The sequence below is a fragment of the Panthera leo genome, chromosome C1, assembly GCF_018350215.1.
Source record: "Panthera leo isolate Ple1 chromosome C1, P.leo_Ple1_pat1.1, whole genome shotgun sequence".
Classification (NCBI taxonomy): domain Eukaryota; kingdom Metazoa; phylum Chordata; class Mammalia; order Carnivora; family Felidae; genus Panthera; species Panthera leo.
Window position 1 is genome coordinate 79,431,954 of NC_056686.1, and position 26,939 is coordinate 79,458,892.

The 26,939-nt window shown below is 44.4% G+C and overlaps 1 protein-coding gene, 1 long non-coding RNA gene and 1 pseudogene across 6 annotated transcripts in view; 1 reads left to right on the forward strand and 2 right to left on the reverse strand.

Annotated features, from left to right (window-relative positions):
- ABCA4 (ATP binding cassette subfamily A member 4) overlaps positions 1 to 26,939 on the reverse strand; it is a 132,562-nt gene that overhangs the window by 56,659 nt on the left and 48,964 nt on the right. For 4 of the 5 annotated variants that reach the window (XM_042952901.1, XM_042952900.1, XM_042952903.1 and 1 more), the window contains 8 exons: positions 18,868 to 19,073; positions 18,049 to 18,225; positions 15,848 to 16,070; positions 12,506 to 12,727; positions 10,405 to 10,609; positions 6,680 to 6,745; positions 3,935 to 4,024; positions 1,799 to 1,973 (listed from right to left, as the gene is read on the reverse strand). In XM_042952901.1, coding sequence (XP_042808835.1) covers positions 1,799 to 1,973; positions 3,935 to 4,024; positions 6,680 to 6,745; positions 10,405 to 10,609; positions 12,506 to 12,727; positions 15,848 to 16,070; positions 18,049 to 18,225; positions 18,868 to 19,073 — 1,364 coding nt within the window. The remainder of the gene's footprint in view (positions 1 to 1,798; positions 1,974 to 3,934; positions 4,025 to 6,679; positions 6,746 to 10,404; positions 10,610 to 12,505; positions 12,728 to 15,847; positions 16,071 to 18,048; positions 18,226 to 18,867; positions 19,074 to 26,939) is intronic. The other variant, XM_042952902.1, reaches the window with a different exon arrangement.
- On the forward strand, positions 633 to 14,181 carry LOC122228057. The gene is made up of 3 exons (XR_006206377.1): positions 633 to 657; positions 4,889 to 4,948; positions 14,151 to 14,181. It is a non-coding gene; the product is annotated as an uncharacterized LOC122228057 (long non-coding RNA).
- Positions 737 to 1,274, reverse strand: LOC122228053 (annotated as a pseudogene).

Below are 26,939 nucleotides of genomic sequence, written 5' to 3' on the forward strand. Positions count from 1 at the left end.
ATTATTACTATTTTTATTAAACATTGTGCTTCAACCCCCGGGGGAAGTTGCATTTCAGTAGTTGATGCAGTCATGTGTTTGCCTTTGAAAACCCTTGGGGTCCTGGATGGCGCTCTGGGCTCTCTGCCCGTATTAGTTAACAAGGAGAAAAATCACTTGGATTTAGGGCTGCCTGGTCCAGCTCTGTCCCTGAGTTCAGATACAATCTCAGGTTATCTGGACCTGTACATACAAGCTGAAATCTCTGTTGATCAACCACTAGAGGGAAACAGAACCAAATATAATGGCATCAGCCCCACATTCCATTCACCCTGAACCGCCCTCAGAGAACATTCCAATGTAGGGTGTACACTACATTGTTCCTTCCTGGGGCTCTGTAAGAGGTCAAAGGACTTGAAGACTGTGTGTCACGTGGCTTCCCTGCCCCCTGCGCAGGGCCGCCTCTGACGCTCCTTGGGAAACCTTAGCTAGCCATGGTCTCCTTCTCAGCAGATGGTGCTCTGGTCCCTTAGAAAAGTGAAGGGAACTTCTTGACTTTTCTATGCAGAGCTTGCATCTTCCTGAACTTTACCTTCAATTGTCAGCCGGTTACCCCACAGGCCCCTCTAGAGACTACACCCTTTTTATTTTCTCCAGAACTACCACCAACCCTTACAGGTAGGAAAAGGAATCCTCTTTGTTTTGTTTTTGTTTTTTCTCTGTTTTTACTTTTATTTGCATTTATTTTATGTAGAATTTACTCCTGGGCCATAAGTTTTTGTTTCTTCAGTTTCTTCTGTGGTATCTTTTTCTTCTGTGAACTTCCTCTTAAAGTTTAGGAACACTGCTCTTTTTCAGTGAGGATCATCTCAATGTGTCAGGGAGAGTTCATCCACGAGCCCTGTAAGTTCTATGCTGTATCTTGGGGGGCTTTGTTCACCTGGATGTGCTCAATGACCAGAGAATCTACATCTAAACCCTTAAGTTCAGTATTACTCTCTGCATTTTTAAGCATGTGCAGTAAAAATTCAGCACTTCTTTTTGGGCCACGGACCCTGTGTCCTGCCCCACTGTTTGGCCTGGGCACACCTACCAACTCCACCATTGTAGCATCAGAATGACACACATTGCTTCTGCAAAGTGACATCTTTCAGATACTTGGTGGCTTTTCGGATATGCATACCCTTGATGGCCTGGGCAGTTTCACCTGTGTTCTTAAAGTGAACATGAAGATTTGAACCTCTTGATTTGCATGATTTTGTGGGGTTTTCCAGGTCAAGTGAATAGCGAACCATTTTCAGAGATCACCTCAGGCCGCTTACAGGAAGAGCTAAAGGAATCCTCTTTGAAAATAAGTAGTACTCTCTGTAGACCAGGGGTATGTGGTGGTGATGGTCATAGTTTTATCACCATCATTGCTGGTAGTGACACGGGAGAGGTTGGGGGTGGGAGGACAGGCTTACAGTGTCATAGATGAGACGATTGATAAGATCTAGCTCTTGCTCTCACTGAAGCATTGCAAATTGGTGACACCAGAAAGTCACTTTGACTCTCTGGATGTCCACTTCCCCAGCACACATAAGGGGCAATAAACTTACTTTACCTCCCTCTCCCACTTCTTGTGAGGATCAAATAAAACAACGTATGTGAGTGAGCTTTAAATATTGCAGTGTGCTTTACGCACTTGGGACACAAATACATAGTATATTTTTGTCACTAATACTCAATGGGAAAGAGTAAACTGTAGCTAATGGGGCAGAAGAGAGCCGGAAATGACAGGATAGAATGGCAATCCAGGCTCTTTGCCCATAAAACTTACAAGGTGGTGGTTTTCCCTGCTCCATTGTGACCAAGCAACGCAGTGATCTGGTTCTCGTAGAAGGTAATGTTAAGACGGTCCACGGCTGGCCTGCTGTAGGGCTCAAAAATCTTTACCAGATTTTTCACACATACCCCAGGAACCAAGCCCGGAAGCTCTCGTTCAAAGAAGGAGTCTTGGAGGAAAAAAATGAACATGATATTAGTGTAATGCCTTAATGTATTCATTCCCCAAGGTTCTTTCTTCAGGCCACTGTCTTTTTCCCCCATGGCCTTAGTTATAGCCTCTGTATGGATTACTAGAGAATAACAATGGTAATAATAGTACCTAACACTTATTGAGCAGTTACCATGTGCCAGGCATTGTTTCAAATACTTTATATGTATTACCTCATTTTACCCTTGTAACAGCTCTGTGGGCGTAGATGTTATTATGCCCATTTTTATAGATGGGGAAACCTAAGACACAGAGACATCAAATATCCAATCAAGGTCACATAGTTCATGAACAGCAGAGCTGAGATTCGAACCCAGAGCGCACTCACTGTCTATTTGGAGAGTTAGTCCCTAAGCTCAATCTTCAGGCCAGGCTGCCATTTCTAAGTCTGTAGGGACATTTCCTCATGGGCTTCTGGTAGCAGCTCAGGCTCCTTATCTTCCTCCCAAAACATAACTTTCCTTCAGACTCTCCCACGTCTGGTCCTGTAATGCCCCTCTCTTAGTCATCTTGGCTCAGGCCTTTGCATTAACTTTGTATAAAGCAGCTTTTTTGTTCCTCATACTTCATAGATTCTCAGTTACTGGGTAAACTCCATTCTTTTTTTTTTTATGTTTATTTTTGACAGAGAGTGTGAGCTGGGGAGGGGCAGACAGAGAGGGAGACACAGAATCTGAAGCAGGCTCCAGGCTGTGAGATGTTAGCACAGAGCCTGATGCAGAGCCTGAACTCACAAACTGTGAGATCATGACCTGAGCCAAAGTCAGATGCTTAACCAACTGAGCCAACCAGGTGCCCCAGGGTATAGTCCACTCTTCTTCATTACCGCCCCTCCAACTCTGCCCCTCCACTCATCCACGCTGACACCCTCCTGGTGCAGACCCTCATTAATGTGGTGTCCACTTCTCCCAACCTCCAGTCACTCTCTCCTTTAGTTCACCCTATATAGCACCCCCTAATTTGTTAACATCGTAGTTCTGAGCATTTACTCCCCTACAAAACAACATCCCAATGCTTCTCCTATGTGTGCCTCCTGGTGTCTCCTAAAAATAAGGTGGGCCAGGCCCCAGCCCCCCAATTTTGGCCTTAGAATTCCACTCTGGGAGGAGGGCCTTCCCAGAGGCACTATTGACTGCAGACCAGCTCTCTGATGAGCCGTGCATCATTGACTTCAGCTTTGTGAAATAGCACCTGGGGTAGGCCAGAGGCCAGACCCTTCTCACACGGTGGCAGGCAAAGTCCAGAGGCCATGTTGCTTCTCTGACCCCAAGGTGAGGATGGCAAGAGCATTTTAGCATAACAGAGAAGTGTACATGCTTAGGGAATGGAGAACATGGGGAGAAGTACAGAACTGGTTTAAGAGAGAAGGTAAAGAAGGCAAAGCCAGGGAATAGTTGCAAACCTAATTCATCAGCTCAGGAATTGTTAGGTAACTTCCACGGTCAGGAAAGGCTTTTGATGGTTTGAATGAATGGACCTCTAGATTTGTAAACTACGAATGAAGTGTAGTCAGCTCCACTAGACTCCTTCCTCCTGTGCACAGAAGCATTTATTTTTGTCTTTCCTTATAGCTCATATCCGCTTTAAGTCCCAGTGACCCAAGTTATTGTTCTTGCTAAATCCTCGGAAGTCAGCACATTTGTGCAACTCACTTGGGAATTGCCTAACAAGGGCACAAACACACCACATACTTGGGATTTGCTTTCTCTAGGAAATATGCGTTAATGTCTGGCTGGACCATTCATCCCACACACGTGCAGCTTGGCCTTTGAGGAGCTATCAGGTTTTAACCCTTGTCACCACAGAGTCAGTATCCTGGGTTTTACTTCACACCAGGCATGAAGGGTTTTGCTCTAGCCTTTTACAGTAGTCTGAGCCTTTCTCTTGCCTCTGTTCTCTGCCCCTAATGGAGGTTTTTACCATGGGTCCCTTCTGGGTGTTCCGGATCCTCCATTTCCTCTGTTATGGGTTCCGTCTTTTCCAGGGCCCTTTCTTCTCTGGTTGAACAGCCTGCACCAACCAGAAGCCACTGTTATTCCTGGTGAGAGCTAACAATCAGTAAAGGCAGGAAAAGGAGGGGAGAAGGAAGTAGTTGCAGAGTTTCCTACCATAGCTGGAAAACAGTTCCCTCAGAAGGCCAAGTCAGCATTCCCAGGGGCCTGTGGGCCTAAAGTTCTCAAAATGGCTGGTATTGCTGGCTGGCTGGACTGTCAATCTTTGCTGAGCCCAGAGTGTATTTTGTAACAGGTGTTTCACCTCATCCTCTTAACATGCCAGCAGGGGCCCACAATGTCAGAAATTGTAATTAAAAAAAATTCACAAAACCAGGACCAAGTTTGCAATGGGGTAATTTTCTTTACCTCACCAACAGTAGTTCCTGCTCCAATCAAAAACATGTTAAAGTCATGATGAATCTTGAGAGAAGACCATTCAAGGTGATATGATGGGTAGCCAGCTTAAATTACAGATTGAAAAATAATTTACCTAAGCATTTTTATGGGCATTCAAGTCTTTTGGAACTAACACCAGAGTTAGGACTGGTTGAGGTATAGGCTTATACAAATCGTTGGGGCACTTGGGTGGCTCAGTTGGTTAAGCGTCCGACTTTGGTTCAGGTCATGATCTTGTGGTTTGTGGGTTCGAGTCCCATGTCAGACTCTGTGCTGACAGCTCAGAGGCTAGAGCCTGCTTCAGATTCTGTGTCTCCCTCTCTCTCTGCCCCTCCCCTGCTTGCACTGTCTCTGTCTCTCAAAAATGAATAAACATTAAAAACAACAACAATAACAAACTGTGAAGGTGGTGTAAACACACACAGAGGCTTTCTTTTTTCTTTTCTTTTTTCTTTTTTTGTAAATTTGGCATTTGGTTTAAAAGGACATCAGGACATCCTGGAAGGGGAAGAGAAGCAAGCTGAAGAGCAAGCCAGCCAGAGAGGTAAGCAGGGGCAGGAGGAAACCACTGTCGCCAAGAATCTAAAGGCTCTGGTCTCAGGAGCACAGATGTGGGCAGGGCGAGCTTTTTTTAATGCAGCAGCCAACCAGGGACTCTGTCATTCCTGGTCGCCCTCTTCGATCTGCAGGCTGTGGGTGGAGGAGCAAGTAATGGGCCTGGTGGCCAGGGACCTGCCACCTTTGGCACTTCTATTTCTGCTTCCTGGGGGATTTTCAAATCGACTACCCACAATTCCTTTGATCACTTTACTAGCTATCCTACTGCACTAACATGCAACAAAATAGCAGGGGGAGATCTTCTACATAGTTTAGTCAGCGGGTGAGTTCCTTGCCAGGAAATGTGTGTCCCAGTTCCAGATTTTGTCCCAAGTGACAAAAGTGACTTAGACAAGACACTGGTCCTCTTGAGCTCCATTTCTTTGTCTGTGAGAGGAGGGGATTAAGTGGGAAAACTCAGCTCTTTTCTGATTTTAGAGACAGTTAGGAATCTATTTCAGTCTAGTCTGTGAGGCAGGTGAAAAATATTTGGCTGCTGTTAGCAAAAATACATGTGATTCATTTTTGAAGGAGCACATTTGTCTTAAGAATTTTTTTTTTGAGAGACAGATTATCTGCTGAAATTGTAGAGGGAAAAAATGCCCACAAGTTTTGATATTCACTGAAATTAGAAATGTTCAGGAATATGCTCCTGTGTTGAAAAACCCCATTTACAATGGATAACTTTATTATGGTTAAAATTTAAAAGTTATAGACAAGATAGACAAACCAACATAACAGAAAAATACTGGGCTGTTGAAGTGCTATTTGTTTGAACCATAAAAACAAAACAAAACAAAACAAAATAAACCACCCAAGCCTTTTTTAAAGGCCCCAGGCTAATCACCTACAGAAAACAAACATCTATCTTAGTGCTTAAAGGATAAATCCTGGCCTGGACCTAATAGTATAAAATAAAGTGTAGGTAGGTGAGGAAGAGATTGGAAAGTATTTCTTTTGCTTCCAGAAACTACCAGCTCCAAGGAAGTCCCCAGTAATCACGGCAGGAATTTCTTGCCTTCTCATACCTCACAAAAGAGTCTATGGAACTTCTAGAACTCTCCCTGGGATTCCTGTCCTGTTTAGTAGGAGAGGTACATTTTAGCTAAGATGCATTCTGGGCAAATACTCCCTTACCCCTCTTCCCCAACCATAAGTAAGATGAGTATTAGAGAAGAGTCTGGGAGTGTTTGTCTTGAAGATCATAGCTTCGCCCCAACCTCTGGATATACCTTTACCTTTGGAGAATGCATTAATTTATATTTTGGAAAGGAATAAAAAAGCAGGAGGGGAGGCAAAAGATAACCAGTACAAAGGTTTCTTCATGATTCTATGGATCTCCCTGCTTTAAATTGAGGAGTTGCAAAAGTCATTTGCACCCTAACGTGGTTTGGCCTTTTTTTACTAGGCAATTTAATCCGCTGGGCGCAAGCTGTATAGGACACAAGGGTTTAGCAATGCTCAGCCATTCACCCTGGCCCAGCAACTCCCAAAGGTGGGTTCCTAGAGGCTATGATGCTGCACCACAGTGGCAGAGCCCTCAGGAGGTAGCTAACTAATCAGGAATCACACACTTGACAGAAGGAGCCACCTCTATAGCCTATGTGTATCCATGACATAGCCAAAGGAGTTAGTTTCAAACATTAAGATTTTTATTAAAAAATTTTAAACAACTCACCTTCACCACCAAGCCAATAGGACTCTTGCAGAAGGAAGTACCAAGGAAGTGGGGTTCCATAGTTCCCTAAAAATGACAGGTAAATCATTTGAAATGACAGGGAAAAAGCCAAAGGAGTCCTGCATTACCACAGTTCTATAAAATCTGGAATTTATTTCTCTGAATCTCAAAGTAGAACTATAGATATTTATAGTTCATAAGCATTACACAGCTACCCAGGGGCTCCCACAAAGACTACTCCTTCCAACATGTTTGAATTCAAAAGGTCACTTTTTTGGGTGGACCCAGCAACACTAAGACTGATGATCTTGGTTGACATTAGTTTTCCAAGAAAACATTTTATTAAAGAATTTAATCATGCCCTTTCTCAACAATCACCAGATGATAGTAATGATGATAGTCACTAACATTTATTGGATGCTCTTTCCATGTCAGGCATTATTGTAAGCACTTTTCATGCATTAAATATATTTTTTAAGTTTATTTATTTACTTTGAGATAGAGAGCAGATGGGGGCAGAGAGAGAGGGAGAGAGAGAATCTTAAGCAAGTTCTGCGCTGTCAATTCAAAGGCTGGTGTGGGGCTCAAAGTCACAAACCCTGAGGTCATGACCTGAACCAAAATCAGGTTAAGTGACTGAGCCATCCAGGTGCCCCTGCATTAAGTAATTTAATCCTGGAAACAACCCTAGGAGATAGGCAATGGTATTCTTGTGAATAAGGAAACTGAGGCACACTGAGTTTGATTCTTCTGCCCAAGGTCACAGATAATTAAACAGAGGTATAGGAATTCCAATATGGGTAATCTGGTTCTAATACCACTGATCTAAACTATCCTATGCTATTGGATCCATCTGGATTTCAAGGAAAAGACTCCCAAATTCTCCACTTCTCTTAGCAGGCTTTGCTCCCTTTAAAATGTTAATTTTGTAAGAATACTTTGTTTATTTAATATCATCCCATGTTCCACGACCACTAGAACGTCAGCCCTTCAAGCGTAGGTCTGGGTTTGTCTTTTCCACCCCTCTTTGCCCAAATGCTAGTGTTAAGCCAAACATATAGGTGCTGCTCAGTAAATAGTTGTTGGACAAATTAAAGTTTCAGCTCTGCTAAAATAAAGCCCTTGGATTATGGACAAATTTCATTTTCAATCCAACTAGTTTTCAATTATTATATCTCCTAGTGGCCCAGTGAGATAGAAAAGCTGAGGCAAAGCAGGTCAAGTGTATTGCTCAAAGTCACCATTATGGGTTGAATTGCACCCCCTCCCAACCCCCAAAGATACGTTGAGGTCCATGGTAGAATACAAAATAGTTGGTTTTGTCCCCAGTTCCCAGCACAGAGCTTGTAAACCCCTTAGAATTTCCTGAGTCATAGGAATGTCTTTTGTTGTTCATAACAAGCCCCTTTCTCAACCATATCTGTGTTTATGCTAATGAGGTGACTCAGGGTAGGGGCCCTAGATAGCTTCAGGATGGGGGCTGGTCGCCAGAAAGACCAGGCCTGGGAAAAGAGGATAGAAACTTTCAGCCGTACCCTCCATCCTGATAGAGAAGGGGGCTGGAGATGGAGTTATAGAAACTTTTGAAGGAGATTCAGGGAGCTTCCGGGTTGGTGAGCACATCAAGGTGCTCTCAAGGTAGTGCACCTGGAGAGGGTATGGAGGCTCCATGCACCACCCCTCCTGTACCTCCACTTAAGCACCTCTCCCGTTTGGCTGTTCCTGAGTTGTGTTCTTTATTATAAAGCTGTAATTGTAAATAGACAACTTTCCTGAATTCTGTGAGTTGTTCTAGTTAATTATTGAACTGGGGGGTTGGTTGTGAGAACACCTGAATTTGTGTTCAGTTGGACAAAAGTATGGTAGCTTGGGCACTGTATTTGCTGCCGGTATCTGAAGTGGGAACAATCTTGTAGGACTGAATCTGTTTGTGGGGTCTGTGCTAATTCTGGGTAGTTACTATTAGAATTGAATCGTATTGTTGGACACCTGGTTGCATTAGAGAAATAGCTGATGCTGGGAAAAAATGACACATTTGGTATCAGAAAAAAAAAAGACCCCAGAGTCTTAACCTCTGGCCCTGTTTGGAAATAGTTACTGCTAATGTGCTTAGTTGAGATTAAGTCACATTGGACTAGATAGAACCCTAATCCAATATGACTGGTATCCTTATAAGAAGATGGCCCTGTGAAGACAGACACACAGAGGGAGAATGCCACGTGAAGACAGAGATTGTTGAAAAACCACCAGAAGGGGGAAGAGGCAGGGGAGGCTCCTTCCCCTGCAGATTTCAGGGGGAGCATGGCCCTGCCAACACCTTGATTTTCTACTTCTAGTCTCCAGAACTGTGAGACAAAAAGAAAAAAAAGAAAAAAAATTGTTTTAAGCTACCCAGTTTGTGATGTTTTGTTATGGCAGCCCTAGGAAACTAAGATAGTCACACGGCTAGGATCCAAACCCAGGCCTTCTGGCTCAGCCTAGCAATCCTTCTCCTATTCCAGGGTTGCTGCCTGTGTATTTCTGCCAACAACGGCTGCCCCAAGACGATGTGAGTTCATCCCTCCCCAGGGACTGGGCCCAGCCTCACTCCCCCTGCCTGCTGTTGGCCATAGCACTGAAAGCCTGGTCATGGCTGCCACAGCATTAGGTGGCAGTTGGTTGACTTGGAACCCACTCAAATGGAGGTTGGACTTCTCTAGCTACTGGGAAATGCTGATTTGAAGGAAAATCTGATTTCTACACAGCAAAAGAAAACTGTGAAAACACCCAGTTTTGATTCAGGAGTTGCTTTTCCACGCTGCAGATTAATCAGGTATTCATTCAATGTCCACCAAAAGTCAGGTACTATTTGTGGCACTGAGCCTGAAACACTGAACAAAACAGACTGTGGGCCCACTCTCATTGGCCCATATTCTACTAAGGGTAGAGGGTCAAGAAACAAACACATAAAGATACATCACGGCAGATAGTGATGTCTCAAAAATAAAGCGGGATATTCAGGAGCACTAAAGGAATGTTATTTATGTAGGGATAGATATTTAGATATTTTCAATCTGGAAAGATTCCAGTGATGAGGTGACATCTGAACATAAGACTGAACAAAAGTGAGGAAGCAAGCCTGCAGGTATGTAGGGAGGGTGATGTAGAAACATGCTCCAGGCAGTGAGAACAGCAGGTGCAATGGTCCTGAGGAGGAAATGTACTTAGTGTATTGAGAATAGTCAGTGAGGAGGCAGATGTGGCTGGAACAGAGAACATGAGGTAGAAGGGAAGGACACGAAATGGGGCAAACAGTTAGAGGCTGATAATGAAGCACTTTATAGGCCAGGGCTGGGACACTGGATTTTACTCTGGGCAAGAGGAAAAACCACTGGAGGGATCTGAACAGAAGGCTGACACTATCTGACCCAGATTCTGAAAGAATCTCTGAATACAGCATGGAGAACAGACTGGTAGGCGATGACTATAGAAGGAGGCTTGGACCGGTAAGGTAGTGGTAGAGGTGGTGACAAGGGATCAGATTCTGGATCTACTTCTAAAGTAGGGCCACCAACATTCACTGATGGATTTTTGACCTAAGTTTAAGTTTCAAATGCTGGCTATGAAAGTCCAAATTGAAAGAACTTAGGAAGGATGAGATTTAAACCAGATGAAAAGATGGGAGAGGGCTGGGAATCTGAAGAACCCAGTACCAGTACCTTTACCCTCAAGAGGTTGACACTTACCTGGAAAAACCTGGTCGAGGTACCAGGCAAGCAGTCCATACAGAGCAGCATCAAGGAGCATCATCTTCATAGACATCAGGAAGCTGAATTCATCCCCTTCCATGGGGCTATTCCCGATATTGCCCCACTGCAGCCCCAGGCCTTGCTCCTCAAAGCGTACCAGGTACTCAGTGCCAAACCCAAATGCCACAGGAGACAGCAGGCTCTGCAGTGAGGCAGAGGGCACAGGAGATCAGCAGAGGTCTTTTATTCAACACAACAGCAGCCAGATGCCCTCAGGCTAGGAAGGAAGGCCAAAATAGTGTCCAGGTTGTGTCCGGGTGTAAGGATACCCCAGGGAGGGGTTAAGGCAGTCTTTCCACAGGAAGAAAATTCTGAAAATGCCTCTCAGGACTTGGGGACCCCTACGCAATACTCACTGGGCCATCTCTCACCTGTTCAATGGAATACAGTTGTGTCATGGGAAAGACAAATACCACAAAAGCACAACACACCAAAGGACCAGAGGTCCTCATGTTCACCTTCCTACCTTTCCCCCCTTCTTCCTACCTCTTTCTTAACATCACAGAGTTCTTGACAGAACAATGGGAATAACTTGAGCTTCTCTGTGTGAATCCCATTAGAAGGGTCCACAAAGTCATCGGTGTCCTAGGGCAGTCTAGGGGCCAGGCAAAGGATGGTCCCATGACTTCCTGAGGTCAGTGAGGCCAGAAAAGCCTCAGATTACACTGATGTCACCTTTTCTCATCTCCAGACTGGGGACAATCATTTTCTTAGGTTCTCTGTAGAGAGAACAAGTCAACTAAATAGGTGGTGTCCAAAAGGAAGCTGAAGAGGAAGGTCCACAGCCAAATCCCCACAGGTGGTCCCTTGTATGGCATAAAGCACACAAGCACATACAGAGGGACGGGCTCTTCTCATTTCCTCTGCTCAGAGGCCTCTCTGTAGCTTGCAGGACCCAGGGTAGGGTTCAAATTGTCTGTCTATTGAAGGAAGAGATTCTCCAGCTGTAGGTTCACAAAAACCATTGTAGAAATATCAGCTCAGCCCTGGTCCACACAGCTGTCAGAACTATAGCTTCTTGGTGGATCCATACACCCATGAAGCTAGTGGTGGCCTCAAAGTACTGATGTCTACTCAGTATATCAAGAGAGCCCAGCTCTGCCCACAGGCTGAGTCAGAAGGACTTCTTGCTACTAGCCCATTATGATTTTAGAAAATTGGATACTATAAATAGCAACAATTAATTTCTTGTTTAACATGAGAAGTAAAAGGCAGATGCCCTGACAGCTCTACAGCCAGATAAGTTTGAGTTTGATTAGGACAACTTACACCTTGGATCTTTCCTCAATAAGAAGCAGGTGGTAGTCCTTTCTTGACTCCACTGCATAGAGAACTATGGAGGGAAGTTCTCAAAGACAAAACAGTGCACCCAAGAGAGCATGAAAACTGTTTGAGCCTGGTTAATGAGAGGGTGGAAATGGCCCATTTGAAAATGATAGAGAAAAAGGCAGTACTGTTAGTTTAGGAATTGTGAACTAAGAAGTCTATCTTTCAAGAAATAAAAAGTCAATTTCTAGAATCCTCTACTGGCAAGAAGGCTTGGCTCTTAACTGGCTCATTTCTGTACCCTTTCTGCACAGTGGTACACCATGATGAAGACCCTTGTAAGCTACCTGGATTCAAGTTTTTACGGAGAAAAACAAAAGTTTATTTAAAGAATGGAAACATCTTTCTGGGCCTAACAGTTAGGGGGCTAGCTCCCTCCCTTCTGCATCTTTTCACATGATTTGAAAATAAAACTGAGTGAAATGGTCCACATTCTTCTCCTCTTGTGGACACATAAAGGGACCAATGAGTTGAACTGGTTTTTGATTGCTTCCCAGGGCAGACTCATCAGGCGGGTTTGGTAAAGAGGGACGGTTAGGTAGCTCAGGGTGAAGACTGCTCCAACTTTTGCCCCTATGTCTTTAAACCTTACTTCCCTTTGAGCCAAAAGGCAAAGCGGATCCCCTCAAAGGGCAGGCCTGTTTTCCAGGACCACTACAGACCCCTCAAAGAAAATGTATCATATATTAGGAGTAAGCCCAAGGTCCCTCACCACAGCCATCTTCAGATCAGCCGTCATTCGGTCCTGCCAGGCGAAGCAGAGAATGTGTGGCAGGTAGAGGGTGAAGTAGATGACACCACTACAGGCTGCTGCCAGGCTGGCCCTGGAGAAGAAGGTGCTGAGCAGGAAGCACTGCATGATCGTAGCAATGGAGAAGGCCAACAGGAACAGGAAGAGGATGAATGGATTGCTGTAATGCAGGATCCTTCCATGCTGAAACCAAAGAGACCATCTGAGTCAGTAATTTCCACCCATGTCCACGGCACCATCCCTCTCAGGGGGCAACCTCTGTGCAGCGATTCTGGGCCTTCAGAAGCCCTCTGCTCCAAAGTGGTCTCTCCACCATCTTTCGTGCCTAAATTTCCACATTTGAGACTCAGTGTGTTGAATTCCTTTAATCCTATGAGTGTCATTCTCCCTGGGAGGGTAACATATTAGGCTGCCTATCAGTATGAGTAATTATTATGTATTAAGTAAGCAAATCTTTGATGGGAAGGGAGAAATAAGTCTAGAGGAGGAAGTCGAGGGGAGGAAGATCTTAGAACATCAAGAGCTCCAAGATACACTGAGGAGATGAGGGACAAGAAAGGGAGATAGGAGAGCCCCCAACAAGCTGTAATGTTTTGCTTGGGGCCTAACCTGCTGACTCAATCATGTGTCTTCTGAGATTTACTACTCACACTGGTAAAAATATCAGTAATTAATCCACATCACTTGGAAGTGGATTAATCATCCTCCTCCAACAATATCATCCAAATACATTTCATAGAACCCGTGGCAAATACTCAGTATCTTTAACATTAACTAATGGCTATGTAGAAATCAGGACCAAATCAGCAATTTTCAGTAAGTGAGCTGTTGCCCAACCACATTATAGGAAAACCTGAGATGTTCACGCTTATTAGGCTTTCTTAGTTCTCCTTTACTATAGACCTCCTATGAGGAATTTTACGCTTTGCACATAACTCCAAATACATATAGATTGTCTTGTTCTTTTCTCGGGAGCATAAAGGCACAAATAGGTTCATCTCTTGAATGGGTTCTGATCAAGTGGTAGTGGTGCCCTGAAGCACCAGATTCCCCATAGGAAAGAGAGACAATGAGCAATGTGTGAGTGTGTGGAAGCTGAGTGGAACAGATGCGCCACTTAGCTGCTATTGCTACCGATTCTCCCTCATTCACACTCTTGTGCCTGCCAGGCACAACGGAACAGATTAAAAAATAGAATAAAACAAATGGCAAAGGAGGGTGGAAGAGGGCTATGCCTAACTAGAACAAAACTCTGAGGAACTCTAAATGAAAGTCAAAATTAGGACTCAGAGCTCCTGATTTTGTGTGTCAAAGAGCTCCCCACATCACCTGGAAAGAGCAGTCCTTTTCCTTAATCACACAACTCAGGAAAAGCAAGTCCATGGCTGAACATGTGGCTATGGCTGGAAGAACTTTAAGATGGTTGCTGGTATTTTCAGAAGAATAAAATCAGTTTCTTACCCCAGCTCAAAGCAAAGTCCTAGAAACTTCCAGACCTGTGTAGTCTCTCACTGACAAGGCAGAGGGGACAGCTACTTGGCTGACCCAACAGACTTACAGGCCTTAGCTTCCTCTAATGACCACTGTTCTTCTTTGTTCCTAATAGCCTGAATAACAGTGGAACCCGCCCCATTGTCCAGCTTCCAGATTCTTTCCTGCAGAGTTGAGGTGGGAAGGAAGAACAAGGCAAAGATGGGAGCGTCATCCTAAGGAATCCTATTCTGGTGTGGAAAGCTCTGTTTCCGTCATCACTGGAACAATGTTCTGGTTCCCACAAGGAGAAACCTCTTTGTGCAAGAAACTCTTAGTGAACATTCTTTACCTCACGTCCTAAAAGCTTTGAAGTCTTAATGCCCATTCTTAGGAAGGCAGATCTCAATGTCACTTCTCAGACATTGCAAGAAAACACACACGTTTATCCATTTTGCCTAAGTCTGACGCTTATGCATTTTGACTCCTTTAATCCTGAGGACACAAAATGCCTTGGAAATGGAAAAAGGAGCAGACTGAAGGATGGGAAGGAACAAGGGACCACTAGAGGAAGATAAGGAGCTTAGCTTCTCCCCTCCTCTTTGTGGAGCTCCAGGACTCTGCACATTTAAAGCCACCAATTTAAAGCAAGGTTGCCTGAGCAGGATGACCTCTACATCAGAATTCTGACAGGGCTCTAGCACTGGGTTTGACTAAGGTCACAGAGCACACTGAATCTCAGTGCAACACTGAAAACAAAACCCTTCAGAATTGGTACATTTTACTGCAAAGAGAAGGGATAGGATTTGGTTTAATTGAATATCTGCTGGATGGGCAGGATATATGATGGAATATTCTTGGATCAGGTTGACACCAGTATGATCCACCATGGGATGGGACACAGCCAGAATCTATGGTTCAGCATACATGTTGCCTACTGCAGAGGGGCACTTAATATGACAATGCTAGGGAGGCAGAACAAGCTTGATAACACCAAGCTTGAAGTTTATACCAAATCCCATCTAATAAACATTTTAAAAAACTACCCAAATTTATGAAGTTATCATCTAACAAGTACAGAAGATCATCTGCTGTGGAGGAACTGCAAATGAAGGATAAGAATATATTATGAAATACTGTTTTATTTCCAAGTCTGGCCTGTGAGGGAGCTGCAAGCTTGCAGAGGATAGACCTATGTGTGCTGTCTGCAGCTATAAATACTCCTACCATGGAGAAAGGACAGACTCTAAATTCCATCCTTCGAAACAGAGTGGTCTTGGAGACTGTTCAGGCAGCAGAATGTCCTCTGATCAAGCCATGAATGGTGTCACCGTGATGGTAATTAAACAGTCCAGGTCTTCTCTCCTAATACACTGAAAAGGCTCTTCACATTCCAACTCCAGCTGCTGGCTAGGGCAGTAATCCCAGGAAAACATTCTTTGTACTCATTTCTTCTGTGTCTGCAAAGATAGAACCCTTTGCACATACAATCACTCTGTGCTGGGCTCTCCTAACGGCAGCTTCTCCAGATAGTCTATGGAATGGGGTTAGATAATCTATGCAGACTGTAGCACACTGGGCAGAAAGTGGGAGCAGGGAACACAGTATGATACAGAGGTTCCTTGGGGGGACATTTTATCTGAGTATTTTCCACCTTGGCTGAAATCACCAGGCAGCTGCATATGGCCACTTTGGCTAAAATGGGCAGGCAGCTACATATCAGGCTATCCTTGCTGGCCAGATGACTGATGTAGGCATGAGTTCATTAATAGGAGGAAAGGTGGGAAATACAAAACTATTCAAGATTTCCTGGGCCTTCTCCATCTGGCTTACCATGATGAATGTGGTCAGAAGGAAGATGCTCATTGACATGATAGAGAAGCTGTCCAGGAACCAGGTAGACCAAATCACTGCATTGGAGACACCCTGATTTTTCAAGGTCTCCTTCAGTCGCAACTCCTTCTCCAAGACGATGCTCTTTACAGTCATGGAGACAGAGTAGATCCAGGCCAGCACCATGAAGATAGGGAAACAGCGGTTCAGGATGATCATAAAACTGAAGCAAGAGGAGAGAAGCAGAATAGTAGAATGCCCTGTACCTGGTAGAGGTGGACTAAATGTTTGTCAAATGAATGTGTTGAGAACAAAGCCCAGATGTAGGGAAAGGCAGAAAATCCCCACTGGGCATTCAAAAGGCATGAATCTTTTACTGCAATGCACTTTGCCCCGAAAGAATTACTTTTTCCTTAGAGCAAGATGGTAGCTTTTTGGTTAGCCCAGATGAATGCTCTACAAGTAATATGTGTAAATAAAATTGTACTATGTATGTTACACAGTACAGACCTTGTAAATTCTTGTGGGAAAAAAACTACAAACCTGTTGATGCAGTGGTGACTGGAATAGATACATGCTGACACTGAAGTCCAAGAAGGTGAACCACAAACAAAGGGACTTGGTGTTGGAGGTGAGATCAATAACTGGGCCTCCCAAACAGGTCAGGCAGCTTAGCACTATATATCCCAGAGGATCAAACCCCAATTAAGCAGGAAGAGGCACAAAAAAACCAGTGCCACCAGTGTGACACTTTCAGAAGACAAATGACCCATCAATAAATCAATCAGTAATCCAATAGCCACTAACTCCACCAGCCATGTACCAGTGGAATAATTCCATGGATATTCATTCTAGCAAGCAGGATAGATTTGATATTCTGGAATTATTTTATTGTGAACTTTATACATATTTTGCCTGCGCTTGATGTGCTAGGAAAGCCCTTAAGACTATTATCTATTGAAAACTGTTGGTTGTCAAAGGAAGGGCCCAATTCCAGTATGGGAGGGTTCTTTCTCAAGATGGCCCTAAGGACAGAACCAGAAATTATAAAGCCTGCACTTTGGGGACCTGCCACCAGAGGGCTCTCCCACTCTAAATGGCCAGAATCCCTACTGCCTCCTCATTGTGTACCCCACTACCTTGCCAGCCACTCCCATTCTGATCCTAAAAGTGGAACCCCGCTTTTGCCCGTGGCTCCACATCCCATCTCCGTCTATTATCCGAAACCATAGTGACTACAGAACGACATCATTATCTCTTTAGTCTTGTGTTGAGCTGAGGAAGAAGAACCAATTGGACTAGGGTGCTGAGAGAGCATTTCCTGTGCCCATACTGGGCTTTATCTTACTGTCTTGTAGCAGTACCTTGTCAGGTAGCAATTTGTTCCTTTTTTCAGGCTGTGTGTGTTTGTCTCCTCTCTGAACCCCACAGACACAATGTGCACTATGGCGAACTTGCTAGTTTTTTTCTTTTTTCTTTTCTAGGAGTTGAATCCTAAGCCAATTGTAGGTCTCTGCTGCTGTCCTGGAAGCATTTCTGCCCCCATCCACCATGGTAAATGAGGCCTCCTAGTGTCCTCTTCCTCTTTGTCCCTCTATCATCCCCCAAATACACCTTCAGTAAATAATAGGCTACTTGCTTAGCTTGCTATTGGCCAACAAATGTACAGTCCTGGGGGTGGGGATAGGGGTGGGCAGGAAGGGAGGGTTCCAGCTCATCCAACACATTCCTCTACATTCTCATTAAGCATGCAGCATGGGAATGTTAATTAAGGAAGGAGCTGCATTATTCTGAGGCTCCTAGGAACCAGACCTACTTGCAATGCAGAGTCCCAATTTGCTGATTTGGCAATCATTGGGGAAACACTCTGACCAGAACTCTTCCACATACCAAACATACTACGTAGTGGAAATTTAAAAAGCCTTTGTCCCCTTCCCCAACCTCACTTCCCTTGCTTTTATTTTCACCTTCCCTTTTCCACCCACAACACCAACTCCTTTCTCCCTGCCACTTCACTTGACCATCTGGCCCTGCCTGGAGTCTAGGAGAAGCCAGCTCCTCAGTTAGAGCTCTATTCTCTTCAAGCCAGCCCCACTCTCTGGGTTTCTTTCCAAAGAGACTGAAGCCTGAGGAGTACTCCCATCCCACCCCAGCAACCTGATTAGTGTGTCTGGGAGGGAGATTGGGAGCCTGTGACTCACGAGTCATCCACAAAGCAGGGATAAGGCATCTGCTGGAGATAGATTCCAACTGGAACTTCAACCTGCGCCTGACTCCTTGTGATCCCCTGTTCGATCATATCCTGCAGATAGGCAAACCCTCCCCAGATGTATCGGAAATCTTCCACAGGATCGGCTCTGGGACCAGAATCCCAGTACCTACAAAGAAACCAACGGGAGGGACAAAGGATGTGAATGGAAATGGACAGTTCGCTGATGCTTCATAAGCACAAGGGGACTTGGAACTCATTTCTTGAAATCTCACCCATAAAAATTTCCAAACTATCTGACTCTATTCTCTAATTCACAGTTTAAATCTGTTACAAATATCAGCCACAAAAAGACTTGTAATTGCTTTCATTCAAGGACCCTACATTGTGCTTTATGAAATATCTTATCTCCTCTTAATTTTATTTTTAGCCTGAGTCCAGTCTCAATCCCTCACTCTGTATTCAAATGTAATTTCCCAGTGACTTTGGAGAAACCTTATTTGTAGAATCTCTATGTGAAGATAATTCAATCCCTAGAGGTTTCCATCTCCACATTGCACAAAGGCCAGCTGGGGACAAGTGCTGAGTTGGCGGGGGGGGGGGGGGGGGGGGGGGTTGTTGGTGATGACAGGGTAACTGAGCTCTCCTGGTCCCACCAACTAACAGGGCCAACTAGTTAGTTAGCTTAGTTCTCTGGTGCCAAAGTGTTTCTGTGCCTTTCCAAGTAACCCTCCTGTCCCTAGGAGGAGATGCTCCTTGCCCTTAAATTCCTGGGGATATGTAGGGCCTTCAAGGTTGCCTGAAACATCACCTGTCCTTGATCTTATTGGTTTTCTCCACCACATCTATGTCCATCCGGATCTTGTACTTCACGTGGGGTGGCAGGGCACTGGTCCAGGGATACATGTCAGGGAACACGACACCAGCCCAGAACCTGTTTTCCTCCAGCAGAGACAGGGCTCGTTGAGTGAGCTGAATTTCATCATCATAGCTTTCAAACTTATCCAGAATCAAGCACTGCAGATAATCACAAAAGTTGAGAGCATTTGAAGAACACCAACAGAAAAGTCTCAACTGCAAAAAAGGGCAGAGGGTAAGGGCTGCTGCCCCAAGGGATGGGTCAAACGCAAGGAGATCTATGAACTTACTCTCTGCTTACCTGTGAGGTCTGGTGTCAATTTTTCACTGTGTCTAGATTTGTGGGTAAAGAGGGCCTACAAACGCTGACTTGCTCTCATCCCTCCAGATTTAGTGAGGGCTGCACTACTCGGCTGTCCAAGGCTGTCCAAATATGCAAGCCTTTAAAATGACAAAAATACTCACAGCTCTCACTCCTCAGCACGGGGAGGCAAGGGAGTGGGGTCACATTGGATACAGGCTGCTTTGAAGATCAGAAAGCAAGCCGATAAAAGAGTTTTAAAGAGAGAGAGAAATAGTCCTAGTGGCAAACCTTCCTGCCTCTCTGCAAACACACAATGATGGCCAGCTGAAGGATTAGAACAAGGAGGAAGAAAGAAAATAAAAGAAAGAGCCAAAATGATTTAGTCAGGAAAATCATTTCCAGTTACAGTTTTGACAGGTAATGTGGGTGGGGGAGAATTTCCTAATAGGTCTTTTTTCTCCCCCGGAAGAGACAAAACTCATTACCCACAAAAAAGCACTCAGAATTTCTTTTAATTTGAACACTGGGGCTTGTTCACTTTTATAGATTTGTTAAGGTATTAGACTACACTGGGATCTGATTTTTCCTTAACTTCTTGTTCCTATAATACACTAGGGTTATTGTGTCAATGTTTGTTTCTTAGAATATAACTCACAAGAGGTCAAATGGCCTTGTCTTGATTAATTTGTTCACTGAATACTTACCGAGAGCCTGTAATGTGCCAGAGCCTGCTGGCTCCAGGGATACAAGGAGGAAAGATAAACTTTCTTCTGAAACTCTAGACCTAATAAAGAGAGGGTTGGAGTACACCAACCATAATACAGAATTACTGGGTTCTGATGAAAGCAAGCCCAGGGTAGTCTGAGAGTCCATCAGTAGCTAAGTCTACCTGGAGGGGTATAGGAGGGCTGCCTGGAGGAAGGAACTCCTGAGTAGGATGAGGATAAGGAATTAGCCAAGAGAAAAAATCAAGGGGAAGGTCAGCTCCAGCATAGGGAACAGCATGTGGGGTGTCCGGAGACCTACGAGAACAGAGCAGTGGTTTCCATCTTTGGCTGTGTTTAGAACCACTGGAGAGCTTTACACAGACACCTACTCTCAGACACCACTCCAAACAATGACATCAGACCCTCAAAAGGGAGGGCCAGGGCATCAGCATTGTGCTGAATGCTCTTTCCAATGTGCAGACAAGTGGCAGTGGCCAGAGGTGAGTGGTGACAGGTGAGCACTAGGAAGGTGGATGGGGACATCAGTTGCCCTACTGCACTTGCAGTGTGACCAACCAGCAAAGGGTTTCCTAGGACATGCAGCTTTCCATGCTAACCAGAGGCCTTCAAGACAAACTCTAAAAAGGCATAAGAAACCAGTGGAAAGTTTTAAGCAAGGGTATGATGTGTGGGGTCCGACTGTGTTTCAGTCACTGGTGAGGCAAGAAGGGAAGCAGGAAGACTGGTTAGGAGGCAGTTGTGACAGAGGCTTAAAGGAACACATAAACTTACACAGAGTCTGCGAGTTACCTGGAATCCTCAGTTTACTGAAGAAGAAACAGAACTGGAGGAGATCTGACAGAGGTCACACAGCTAGCAAGTGGCTGGCTGCGGATTCCCTCCCCACTGTCCAGGAGGCCCAGACTTCCTCCCCTCATGTCAGGAACCTCAGATATAGCCTGGTCCACTGCCCCAGCTGTGCGCTTCCAACTGTCTCATAAAGCAGGAGAGCACAGTTATTATTTATCCTCACTTTGCAGTCCAGGGAACTTAGGTTCCAAGAAGTTGAGTAACTTCCCCAAAGTGGTGGAGTAGGTATCAAACTCTAGCTCACTTGATCCCACAACTAATATCTGAAGTAGAGAAGCAAGGATGGTGGACAGGTCATAAAGGAATTGATCAGACACCTGAGCTCCCGCTGACCTGGTAAGAAGTAGGCGAGCCCAACTCTTCACCCAACCCCTCACTGCTAAGTCTCCTTTAGGAAACCTCAGAGGGTCAACCAGAAGCCTCACTGTGGCCAAGGAGCTGAATCGGAACAACAAAGTACTGCAAACCCACCCTCTTTGGGCCTTCTGAACTAAACTGTCCCACCTCAGGCTCCACATCCTGGGAGCAGGTCCCATGTAATGTTCTCAGTCTTCTAGATAAAAAGAAAGGAAACAAAAGAAACTGTTAGCTTTCCAGATGATATGGGAAAGAGGAACACAGGTAATGAGAAAATATAGAGGGCCAAGGCTTAAGTGACACCATACTAAGTTATCTTAAATGGAAGTGGAATTTCTTTTTAAAATACCAGTAAGTGGGGTGCCTGGGTGACTCAGTCAATTGAGCGTCCAACTTCAGCTCAGGTCATGATCTCATGGTTCGTGAGTTTGAGCCCCACATGGGCTCACCGCTGTCAGCACAGAGCCTGGAGCCTGCTTTGGATCCTCTGCTCCCCTCTCTCTCTGCCCCTCCCCTGCTTATGCACTCTCTCTCCAAAACAAGTAACACATTAAAAAAAAAATACAAGTATAGTCATATATCACAGAATTAAAAAAATAGGAAATTTTCTTGACCCAGCTATTCTTTTGCAAACAGGCATTGCCCAGCATAGCACTAAAGGACTTAGTACCTTATGACACTGAAAGTCCTAAACATGTGTTTATTTTTTCTGGATGGAACTAACACAGGGTTTGGTATTTTATGATTTCCTTTTTTTTTGGGGGGGGGGGCGGGGAATATAGATTTTCACCACAGTCTAAGACCAAGGGTGTGACTCCTAGCCCTGGTCAGTACTTAAAAGCACCCTACGGGGACAGAGAACTGACAACCCGCTTAGGCAAGGAAGCATCAAAACTAGACTGCTAGAGTACATTAAAAAAGGAAAGAAAAAGAAACACATTTAAGTTTACTCTGGGGAGACCATGTCCAATAAAAATGTAATAAAATAATCTCATTAAAAAAAATCAGTTTGGGTGGCATCTGGCTGGCTCAGTTGGTAGAGCATACAACTATTTGATCTTGGGGTCATAAGTTTGAGCCCCATGTTGGGTATAGAGATGACTTAAAAAAATCTTTAAAAAAAAAAACAATAAAAATAAATTAATAAATCAGTTTAGCAAGTTTAGGTCTGCGTATATAGAATTTTAGTATTGACAATTAAGGTGAATTTGAAATTAAATTTCTAAGATGAAAAAATTATTTTGGGAGATGGGATTCATCATAGTTTAGCTGTGGTACACTGTGACACACAGACTATTCTACAAATTCACTCACAGTATCACAGGGCATTTGGACAGAAGGAGTCATAGAGGTTTTGTGGTCTGATGTCCTTGCTTTACTGAAGAGGAAACTGGCACCAGAAGGGCAAAGGGCCTTGCTCAAGATCAATACAGGTCAGGAGCAGAATCTGAATCCGTGTCTTCAAACATCAAGCCTGAAGGGTAGTGCTGTTTCCACACGTTCCTCTAAGAGTAAGCCACACTTACTCTACAAAGTCAGGGCAAGAGAATTCCCAAACAGGAGGATCTCTTGCCCCTGTCCAGCAGAGCAGCACTGTACAGCAGAACTTGCCACATGGTGGAAATGTTCTATATCTGCCCTATCCAATACGGTGGCCAGTAACCAAAAAAAGCTATTGAGCGCTTGAAAATGTCTAGCGCATCTGAGGCACTGAATTTTTTTCTTTAATTAAAATTTAGCCACATGTTGCCACAGGTTATTGCTTTGGTCATCAAAGCTCTAGAGACAGTAAGTTATCAGAGGTCAAGGGCCATTCTTGTTCACCGTGGTCTCAGGAAGAGTGTTTTCTCATGAAAAGGACGCAGTAAGTGTTTACTGAATTGAATTGATTTAAATTTAGACATCTTGAATGCTGTAAGAAATATAGCTTTACTACTGTATTTTGAACATAATCCTGTGCACCCTGGATTCAGAGGATAAACTAGGAGTAATTAGTGAAAAGTGAGTTTTTGGTATAATGTTAATGAGAGTGTAACTCTCACTGAAGCAACAAAAGCTAATAAAAACAAATATATTTTAATAATGTGACTTTCTGAGCCATCTAGCTCATTCTCTTTGAACTCTCCTTTCATGTCTTAAAGGGAAATCCATACTGGAATAAGCAGCTGATGTTTTCAGTGACATTGTTGAGACCCACAATGACGTGGGCTCCATCCTGGCTGTTTTATCAGGCAGCTGATTCACAGTCATGTTTCCTGCTGCCTCCCCCTAGATTGGTACCCTGATACTCTGTGGAAAAACAAAACTTAATAGGTTCTCAAACACTCATTTCTATCCTGAAACATCTGACCCATTTTCACAGCTATTTTCCCCATCTTGGAAAGTGATATGGCATAGTGTTTAAGAGACAAACAGCCTTGAATGCCATCCCCATTCTGCTGTTTTCTAATTGTATGGTCTGTGTTTCCCTATTGGCAAAACTGAGATACACCCTACCCCTCATAGGTGTGTTTTAAGGGTCACATGACAGTGTTTGGGAAGGGCCAGCCAGTGCCTCCTGGTAAGAATAAAAGCTGATGCTTACTGAAGGCTTACTACATACCCAAGCTGGCCCAAGGGCTTTACTCATATTAACCCTTGAATCCTTACAACCACGTCATGAGGTCAGTTACAATTATCATTCCAAGCTCATGTATGAGGCATAACGAGGCAAAATTGCTCTGGAGTGAGCCTATTTTTTTTTTTAAACCACTTTATTGGCAAATGATTGACATACATGGAATGAGCCTATATTTTAACCACGGAGGACACTAAATGGTCTCACAAATAAGGAGAATTTGATAAATACCACATTTATTACTGTTTTTGCAAAATATTTTAAAAGTCAACAAAGTCTAACGGCTTTTAAGCCCCTGCCAAGTTGCCCTTCATTTGTGACAGCTGTCTGTCCGGGAAGGAGGGCAGCTATTTTCTTTCAATAATATGGCTGGGAACACAACCCATCCCAAGCTGATCTACAGCATTTTATCTGGTTCGAACAATACTATAGACTGAAGCCAAAGCCTGTGTCCCTCCTGGGCAATGGGGATATGGGTGGGGGTGTGTCCTAAATCACTAGTGTTCACTAGCTGCTCATTGGCCATCCAGTGAAAGTCAGACAACTCTACCCAGAGGAAGGTCTTATGAAGATAATCCAGAACGTCATCCTCACCAAATCTCCCTCAAGTAAAGGCGCAGTAATTGTGGAAGCTGTTTTGGACATAAGTCAGAAGTTCCTGGGTCATCCTCTGAGATATGACTCATGATGTACCCTTGTATTCTCATGGGGAGGTCACCTGCCTCAGAGCAAGTGGCCTCATTATCTGTTGGTACTTGCTCTTGTCCCTGAAGTTAAAATCTCGGATAATGGGCATGTACACTTATGTGTGTGCATGAGTGTGTTTGGGAGGCAAAGATGAATGACTAAACCCATAGCTAGGGTCATGGATTTTGGCATATTTGGTCTGGTCTGATTAGCTTATAAGTGAAAGCATAGTAGGCTCTAACAAGGCTGAGGCCATGGAGTCTATCTAGAAAAGCTATCTGATTCTACACAGAGAGAAACTGTATGGTCATGGACGTTAGGGAAGAATACTGTAGGTAGGTAAGAATTGGCCAGTTTAAGGGTCTCAACATAAAGATAGCATCGCTAATGGGAAAAAAATTCAAAGGACATCTTCTGTGAATAAAAAGTCTGTGTCTTATGGCCTCAGAGGCTGATGATTCCAGGCAAATTTTGCAACCAGAGTTCAGAATCTGAAAGAGAACCATTACAATGCCCTGTGACAGCCACGGGCAGTAGGACGAGAGAAAAGGCTTCCTCGTTCCCTTCATTTCCCAACTGCTGTAGCCAGACCCCGGTGGCAAGGTGACCAGCACTTGAAGTCCGCACAAGCCCTACATTTCCTCGTTGGTTGTTTTGCTGATACTCCCCAGGAAGCAGAGTTCACCCTAGCGGAAGAGGTCCAAGCTCTCTCCACGGAAGGCAGCTGTGCTCAAGAGCCCTAGAGAATGCAGTCATTTGTTTACTCTGCTAAATCAAACACCACCTTGGGAGGAGAAGCTGCAGTAGCAGCAGGCTTCCTTCTTCAACTCTGACCTGCCAGACGCTAAATTCAAACACATTAAGTAATAGATGAATTAAATTATATACCAAGTGGAAGCGTGGCCCAGTGGAGGCAAAGAAAGAATCTCTCTTTTTGTTTGAACTTGATAATCACAGGGGAATGGCACCCTGCGCGGACATATTCTGACTAATACACCCAGGATGTGTCCAGGGATAAGGGAGAGGCTGCACCCTTAGAGATGTAGGCTCTGTAGTCCTGCCTCTTACATCTTTAACTTCCATACTAAGGCTGAGAACAAAGCAGCTGATGAATGCCAATGGAGGCCTGAGGTGGTCCTGCTGGTGTTAATGTGGACACCTGGGGTTCCTTTTGAAAAGTGCCAATGGATGTGGGCAAACATCCCAGAATGACTTTCCTGGCAGCTCTAGACTCTAACACTTAACATTCATTTCCCACCACGTGGAAAAAGCCACCAAATAAAATAGCTTTGGGCTGCTCAAGTTGGTTGGGATGGTGAGACAGAGAGGCCAAAGGCACTACAATAAATTTTATCTAACACACTGGGCACTGTGGACAGACATCTGAAACCTTCTACCACAAAGAGTGAGGAAATGCACTATGACTGGAAAACAAAGGGACAGGAAATGCACAGCTGCTAAAAAAAATGTCTGTTTCTAAAACAAATAAATAATGAAACAAAAAAGGCAAGTTGGAGCACAAAGATATACACTGGGCAAAGCCACCAGATAATGCTTCCTATCTAATTGGTCCAAGGAAAGACATAATAACCTGGATAATAATTGCAGAAGACTGGAGCTCTCAAAGCTTTCGAGTTTAATCATTCCAACAACTCCGGGAGGTCAGTGTTACTGTATTCAAAGTGTTTCATAACCACCAGAGTCAGGCACTGTCCAGTCAGAGCACATTCTGATTACAAATAGCCAGTTCAGCCACTCTGGTAAACACTTCCCAAACTGCAGCTCAGGTTATCACCCTCATTTTTCAGGCGGTGGAATAGTATTGTTGCCCCAAATCACAGAACCCGTGAATAAGTGCTGGAGATGGCATCCTGTAACCTACAGAGTAAAAGCTCTCAGAAGCCAGGCCAGCTGACCTTTCCAGTCTCATCTCCAGACACTGCTGCTCCTCCCTACCCCCACCTACTCCCCTGATGCTACAGCCACACCTCTGCACTGTGATTATGCTCTTCCTGTTGTCTGAAAGTATCTTTCTGCCTTGCTTAGCCAGCAAGTTCAATCTTTTAGACCGAGCATATATGTATTTTCAGTCTTAATTTGGCATGTATGGGCATTTACTTCATGTCACTGCAGCTCCACTAAGATAAAGTGGGAAATCAAAAGATAAATAAGACAGAGTTTCAGCCCTTAAGGGGCTCAGGTCTATGGGGATGGGGAGGCTTATGAACAAATAATTATCAAGGGCTACGATGGAGGAATAGCATGTGTAGAGGAAGGCCTGAAAAACAGGTGCTGAGTCCTGAAGGGGAGCCAGCAGGTGAAGGAGGGGAGGAGTCTGGCTGTCCAGGTGGGAGGCCTGGGGCAGCATGCCATCTCATACAATGCGGAAGACTCCTGGAGGAGCTAGACTGGGAATGTCTTCACCTTTACAGCAACCAGGTGTCACTAAGGAGCTTTCAGCAGGAATGTCATGGTGAAATTGG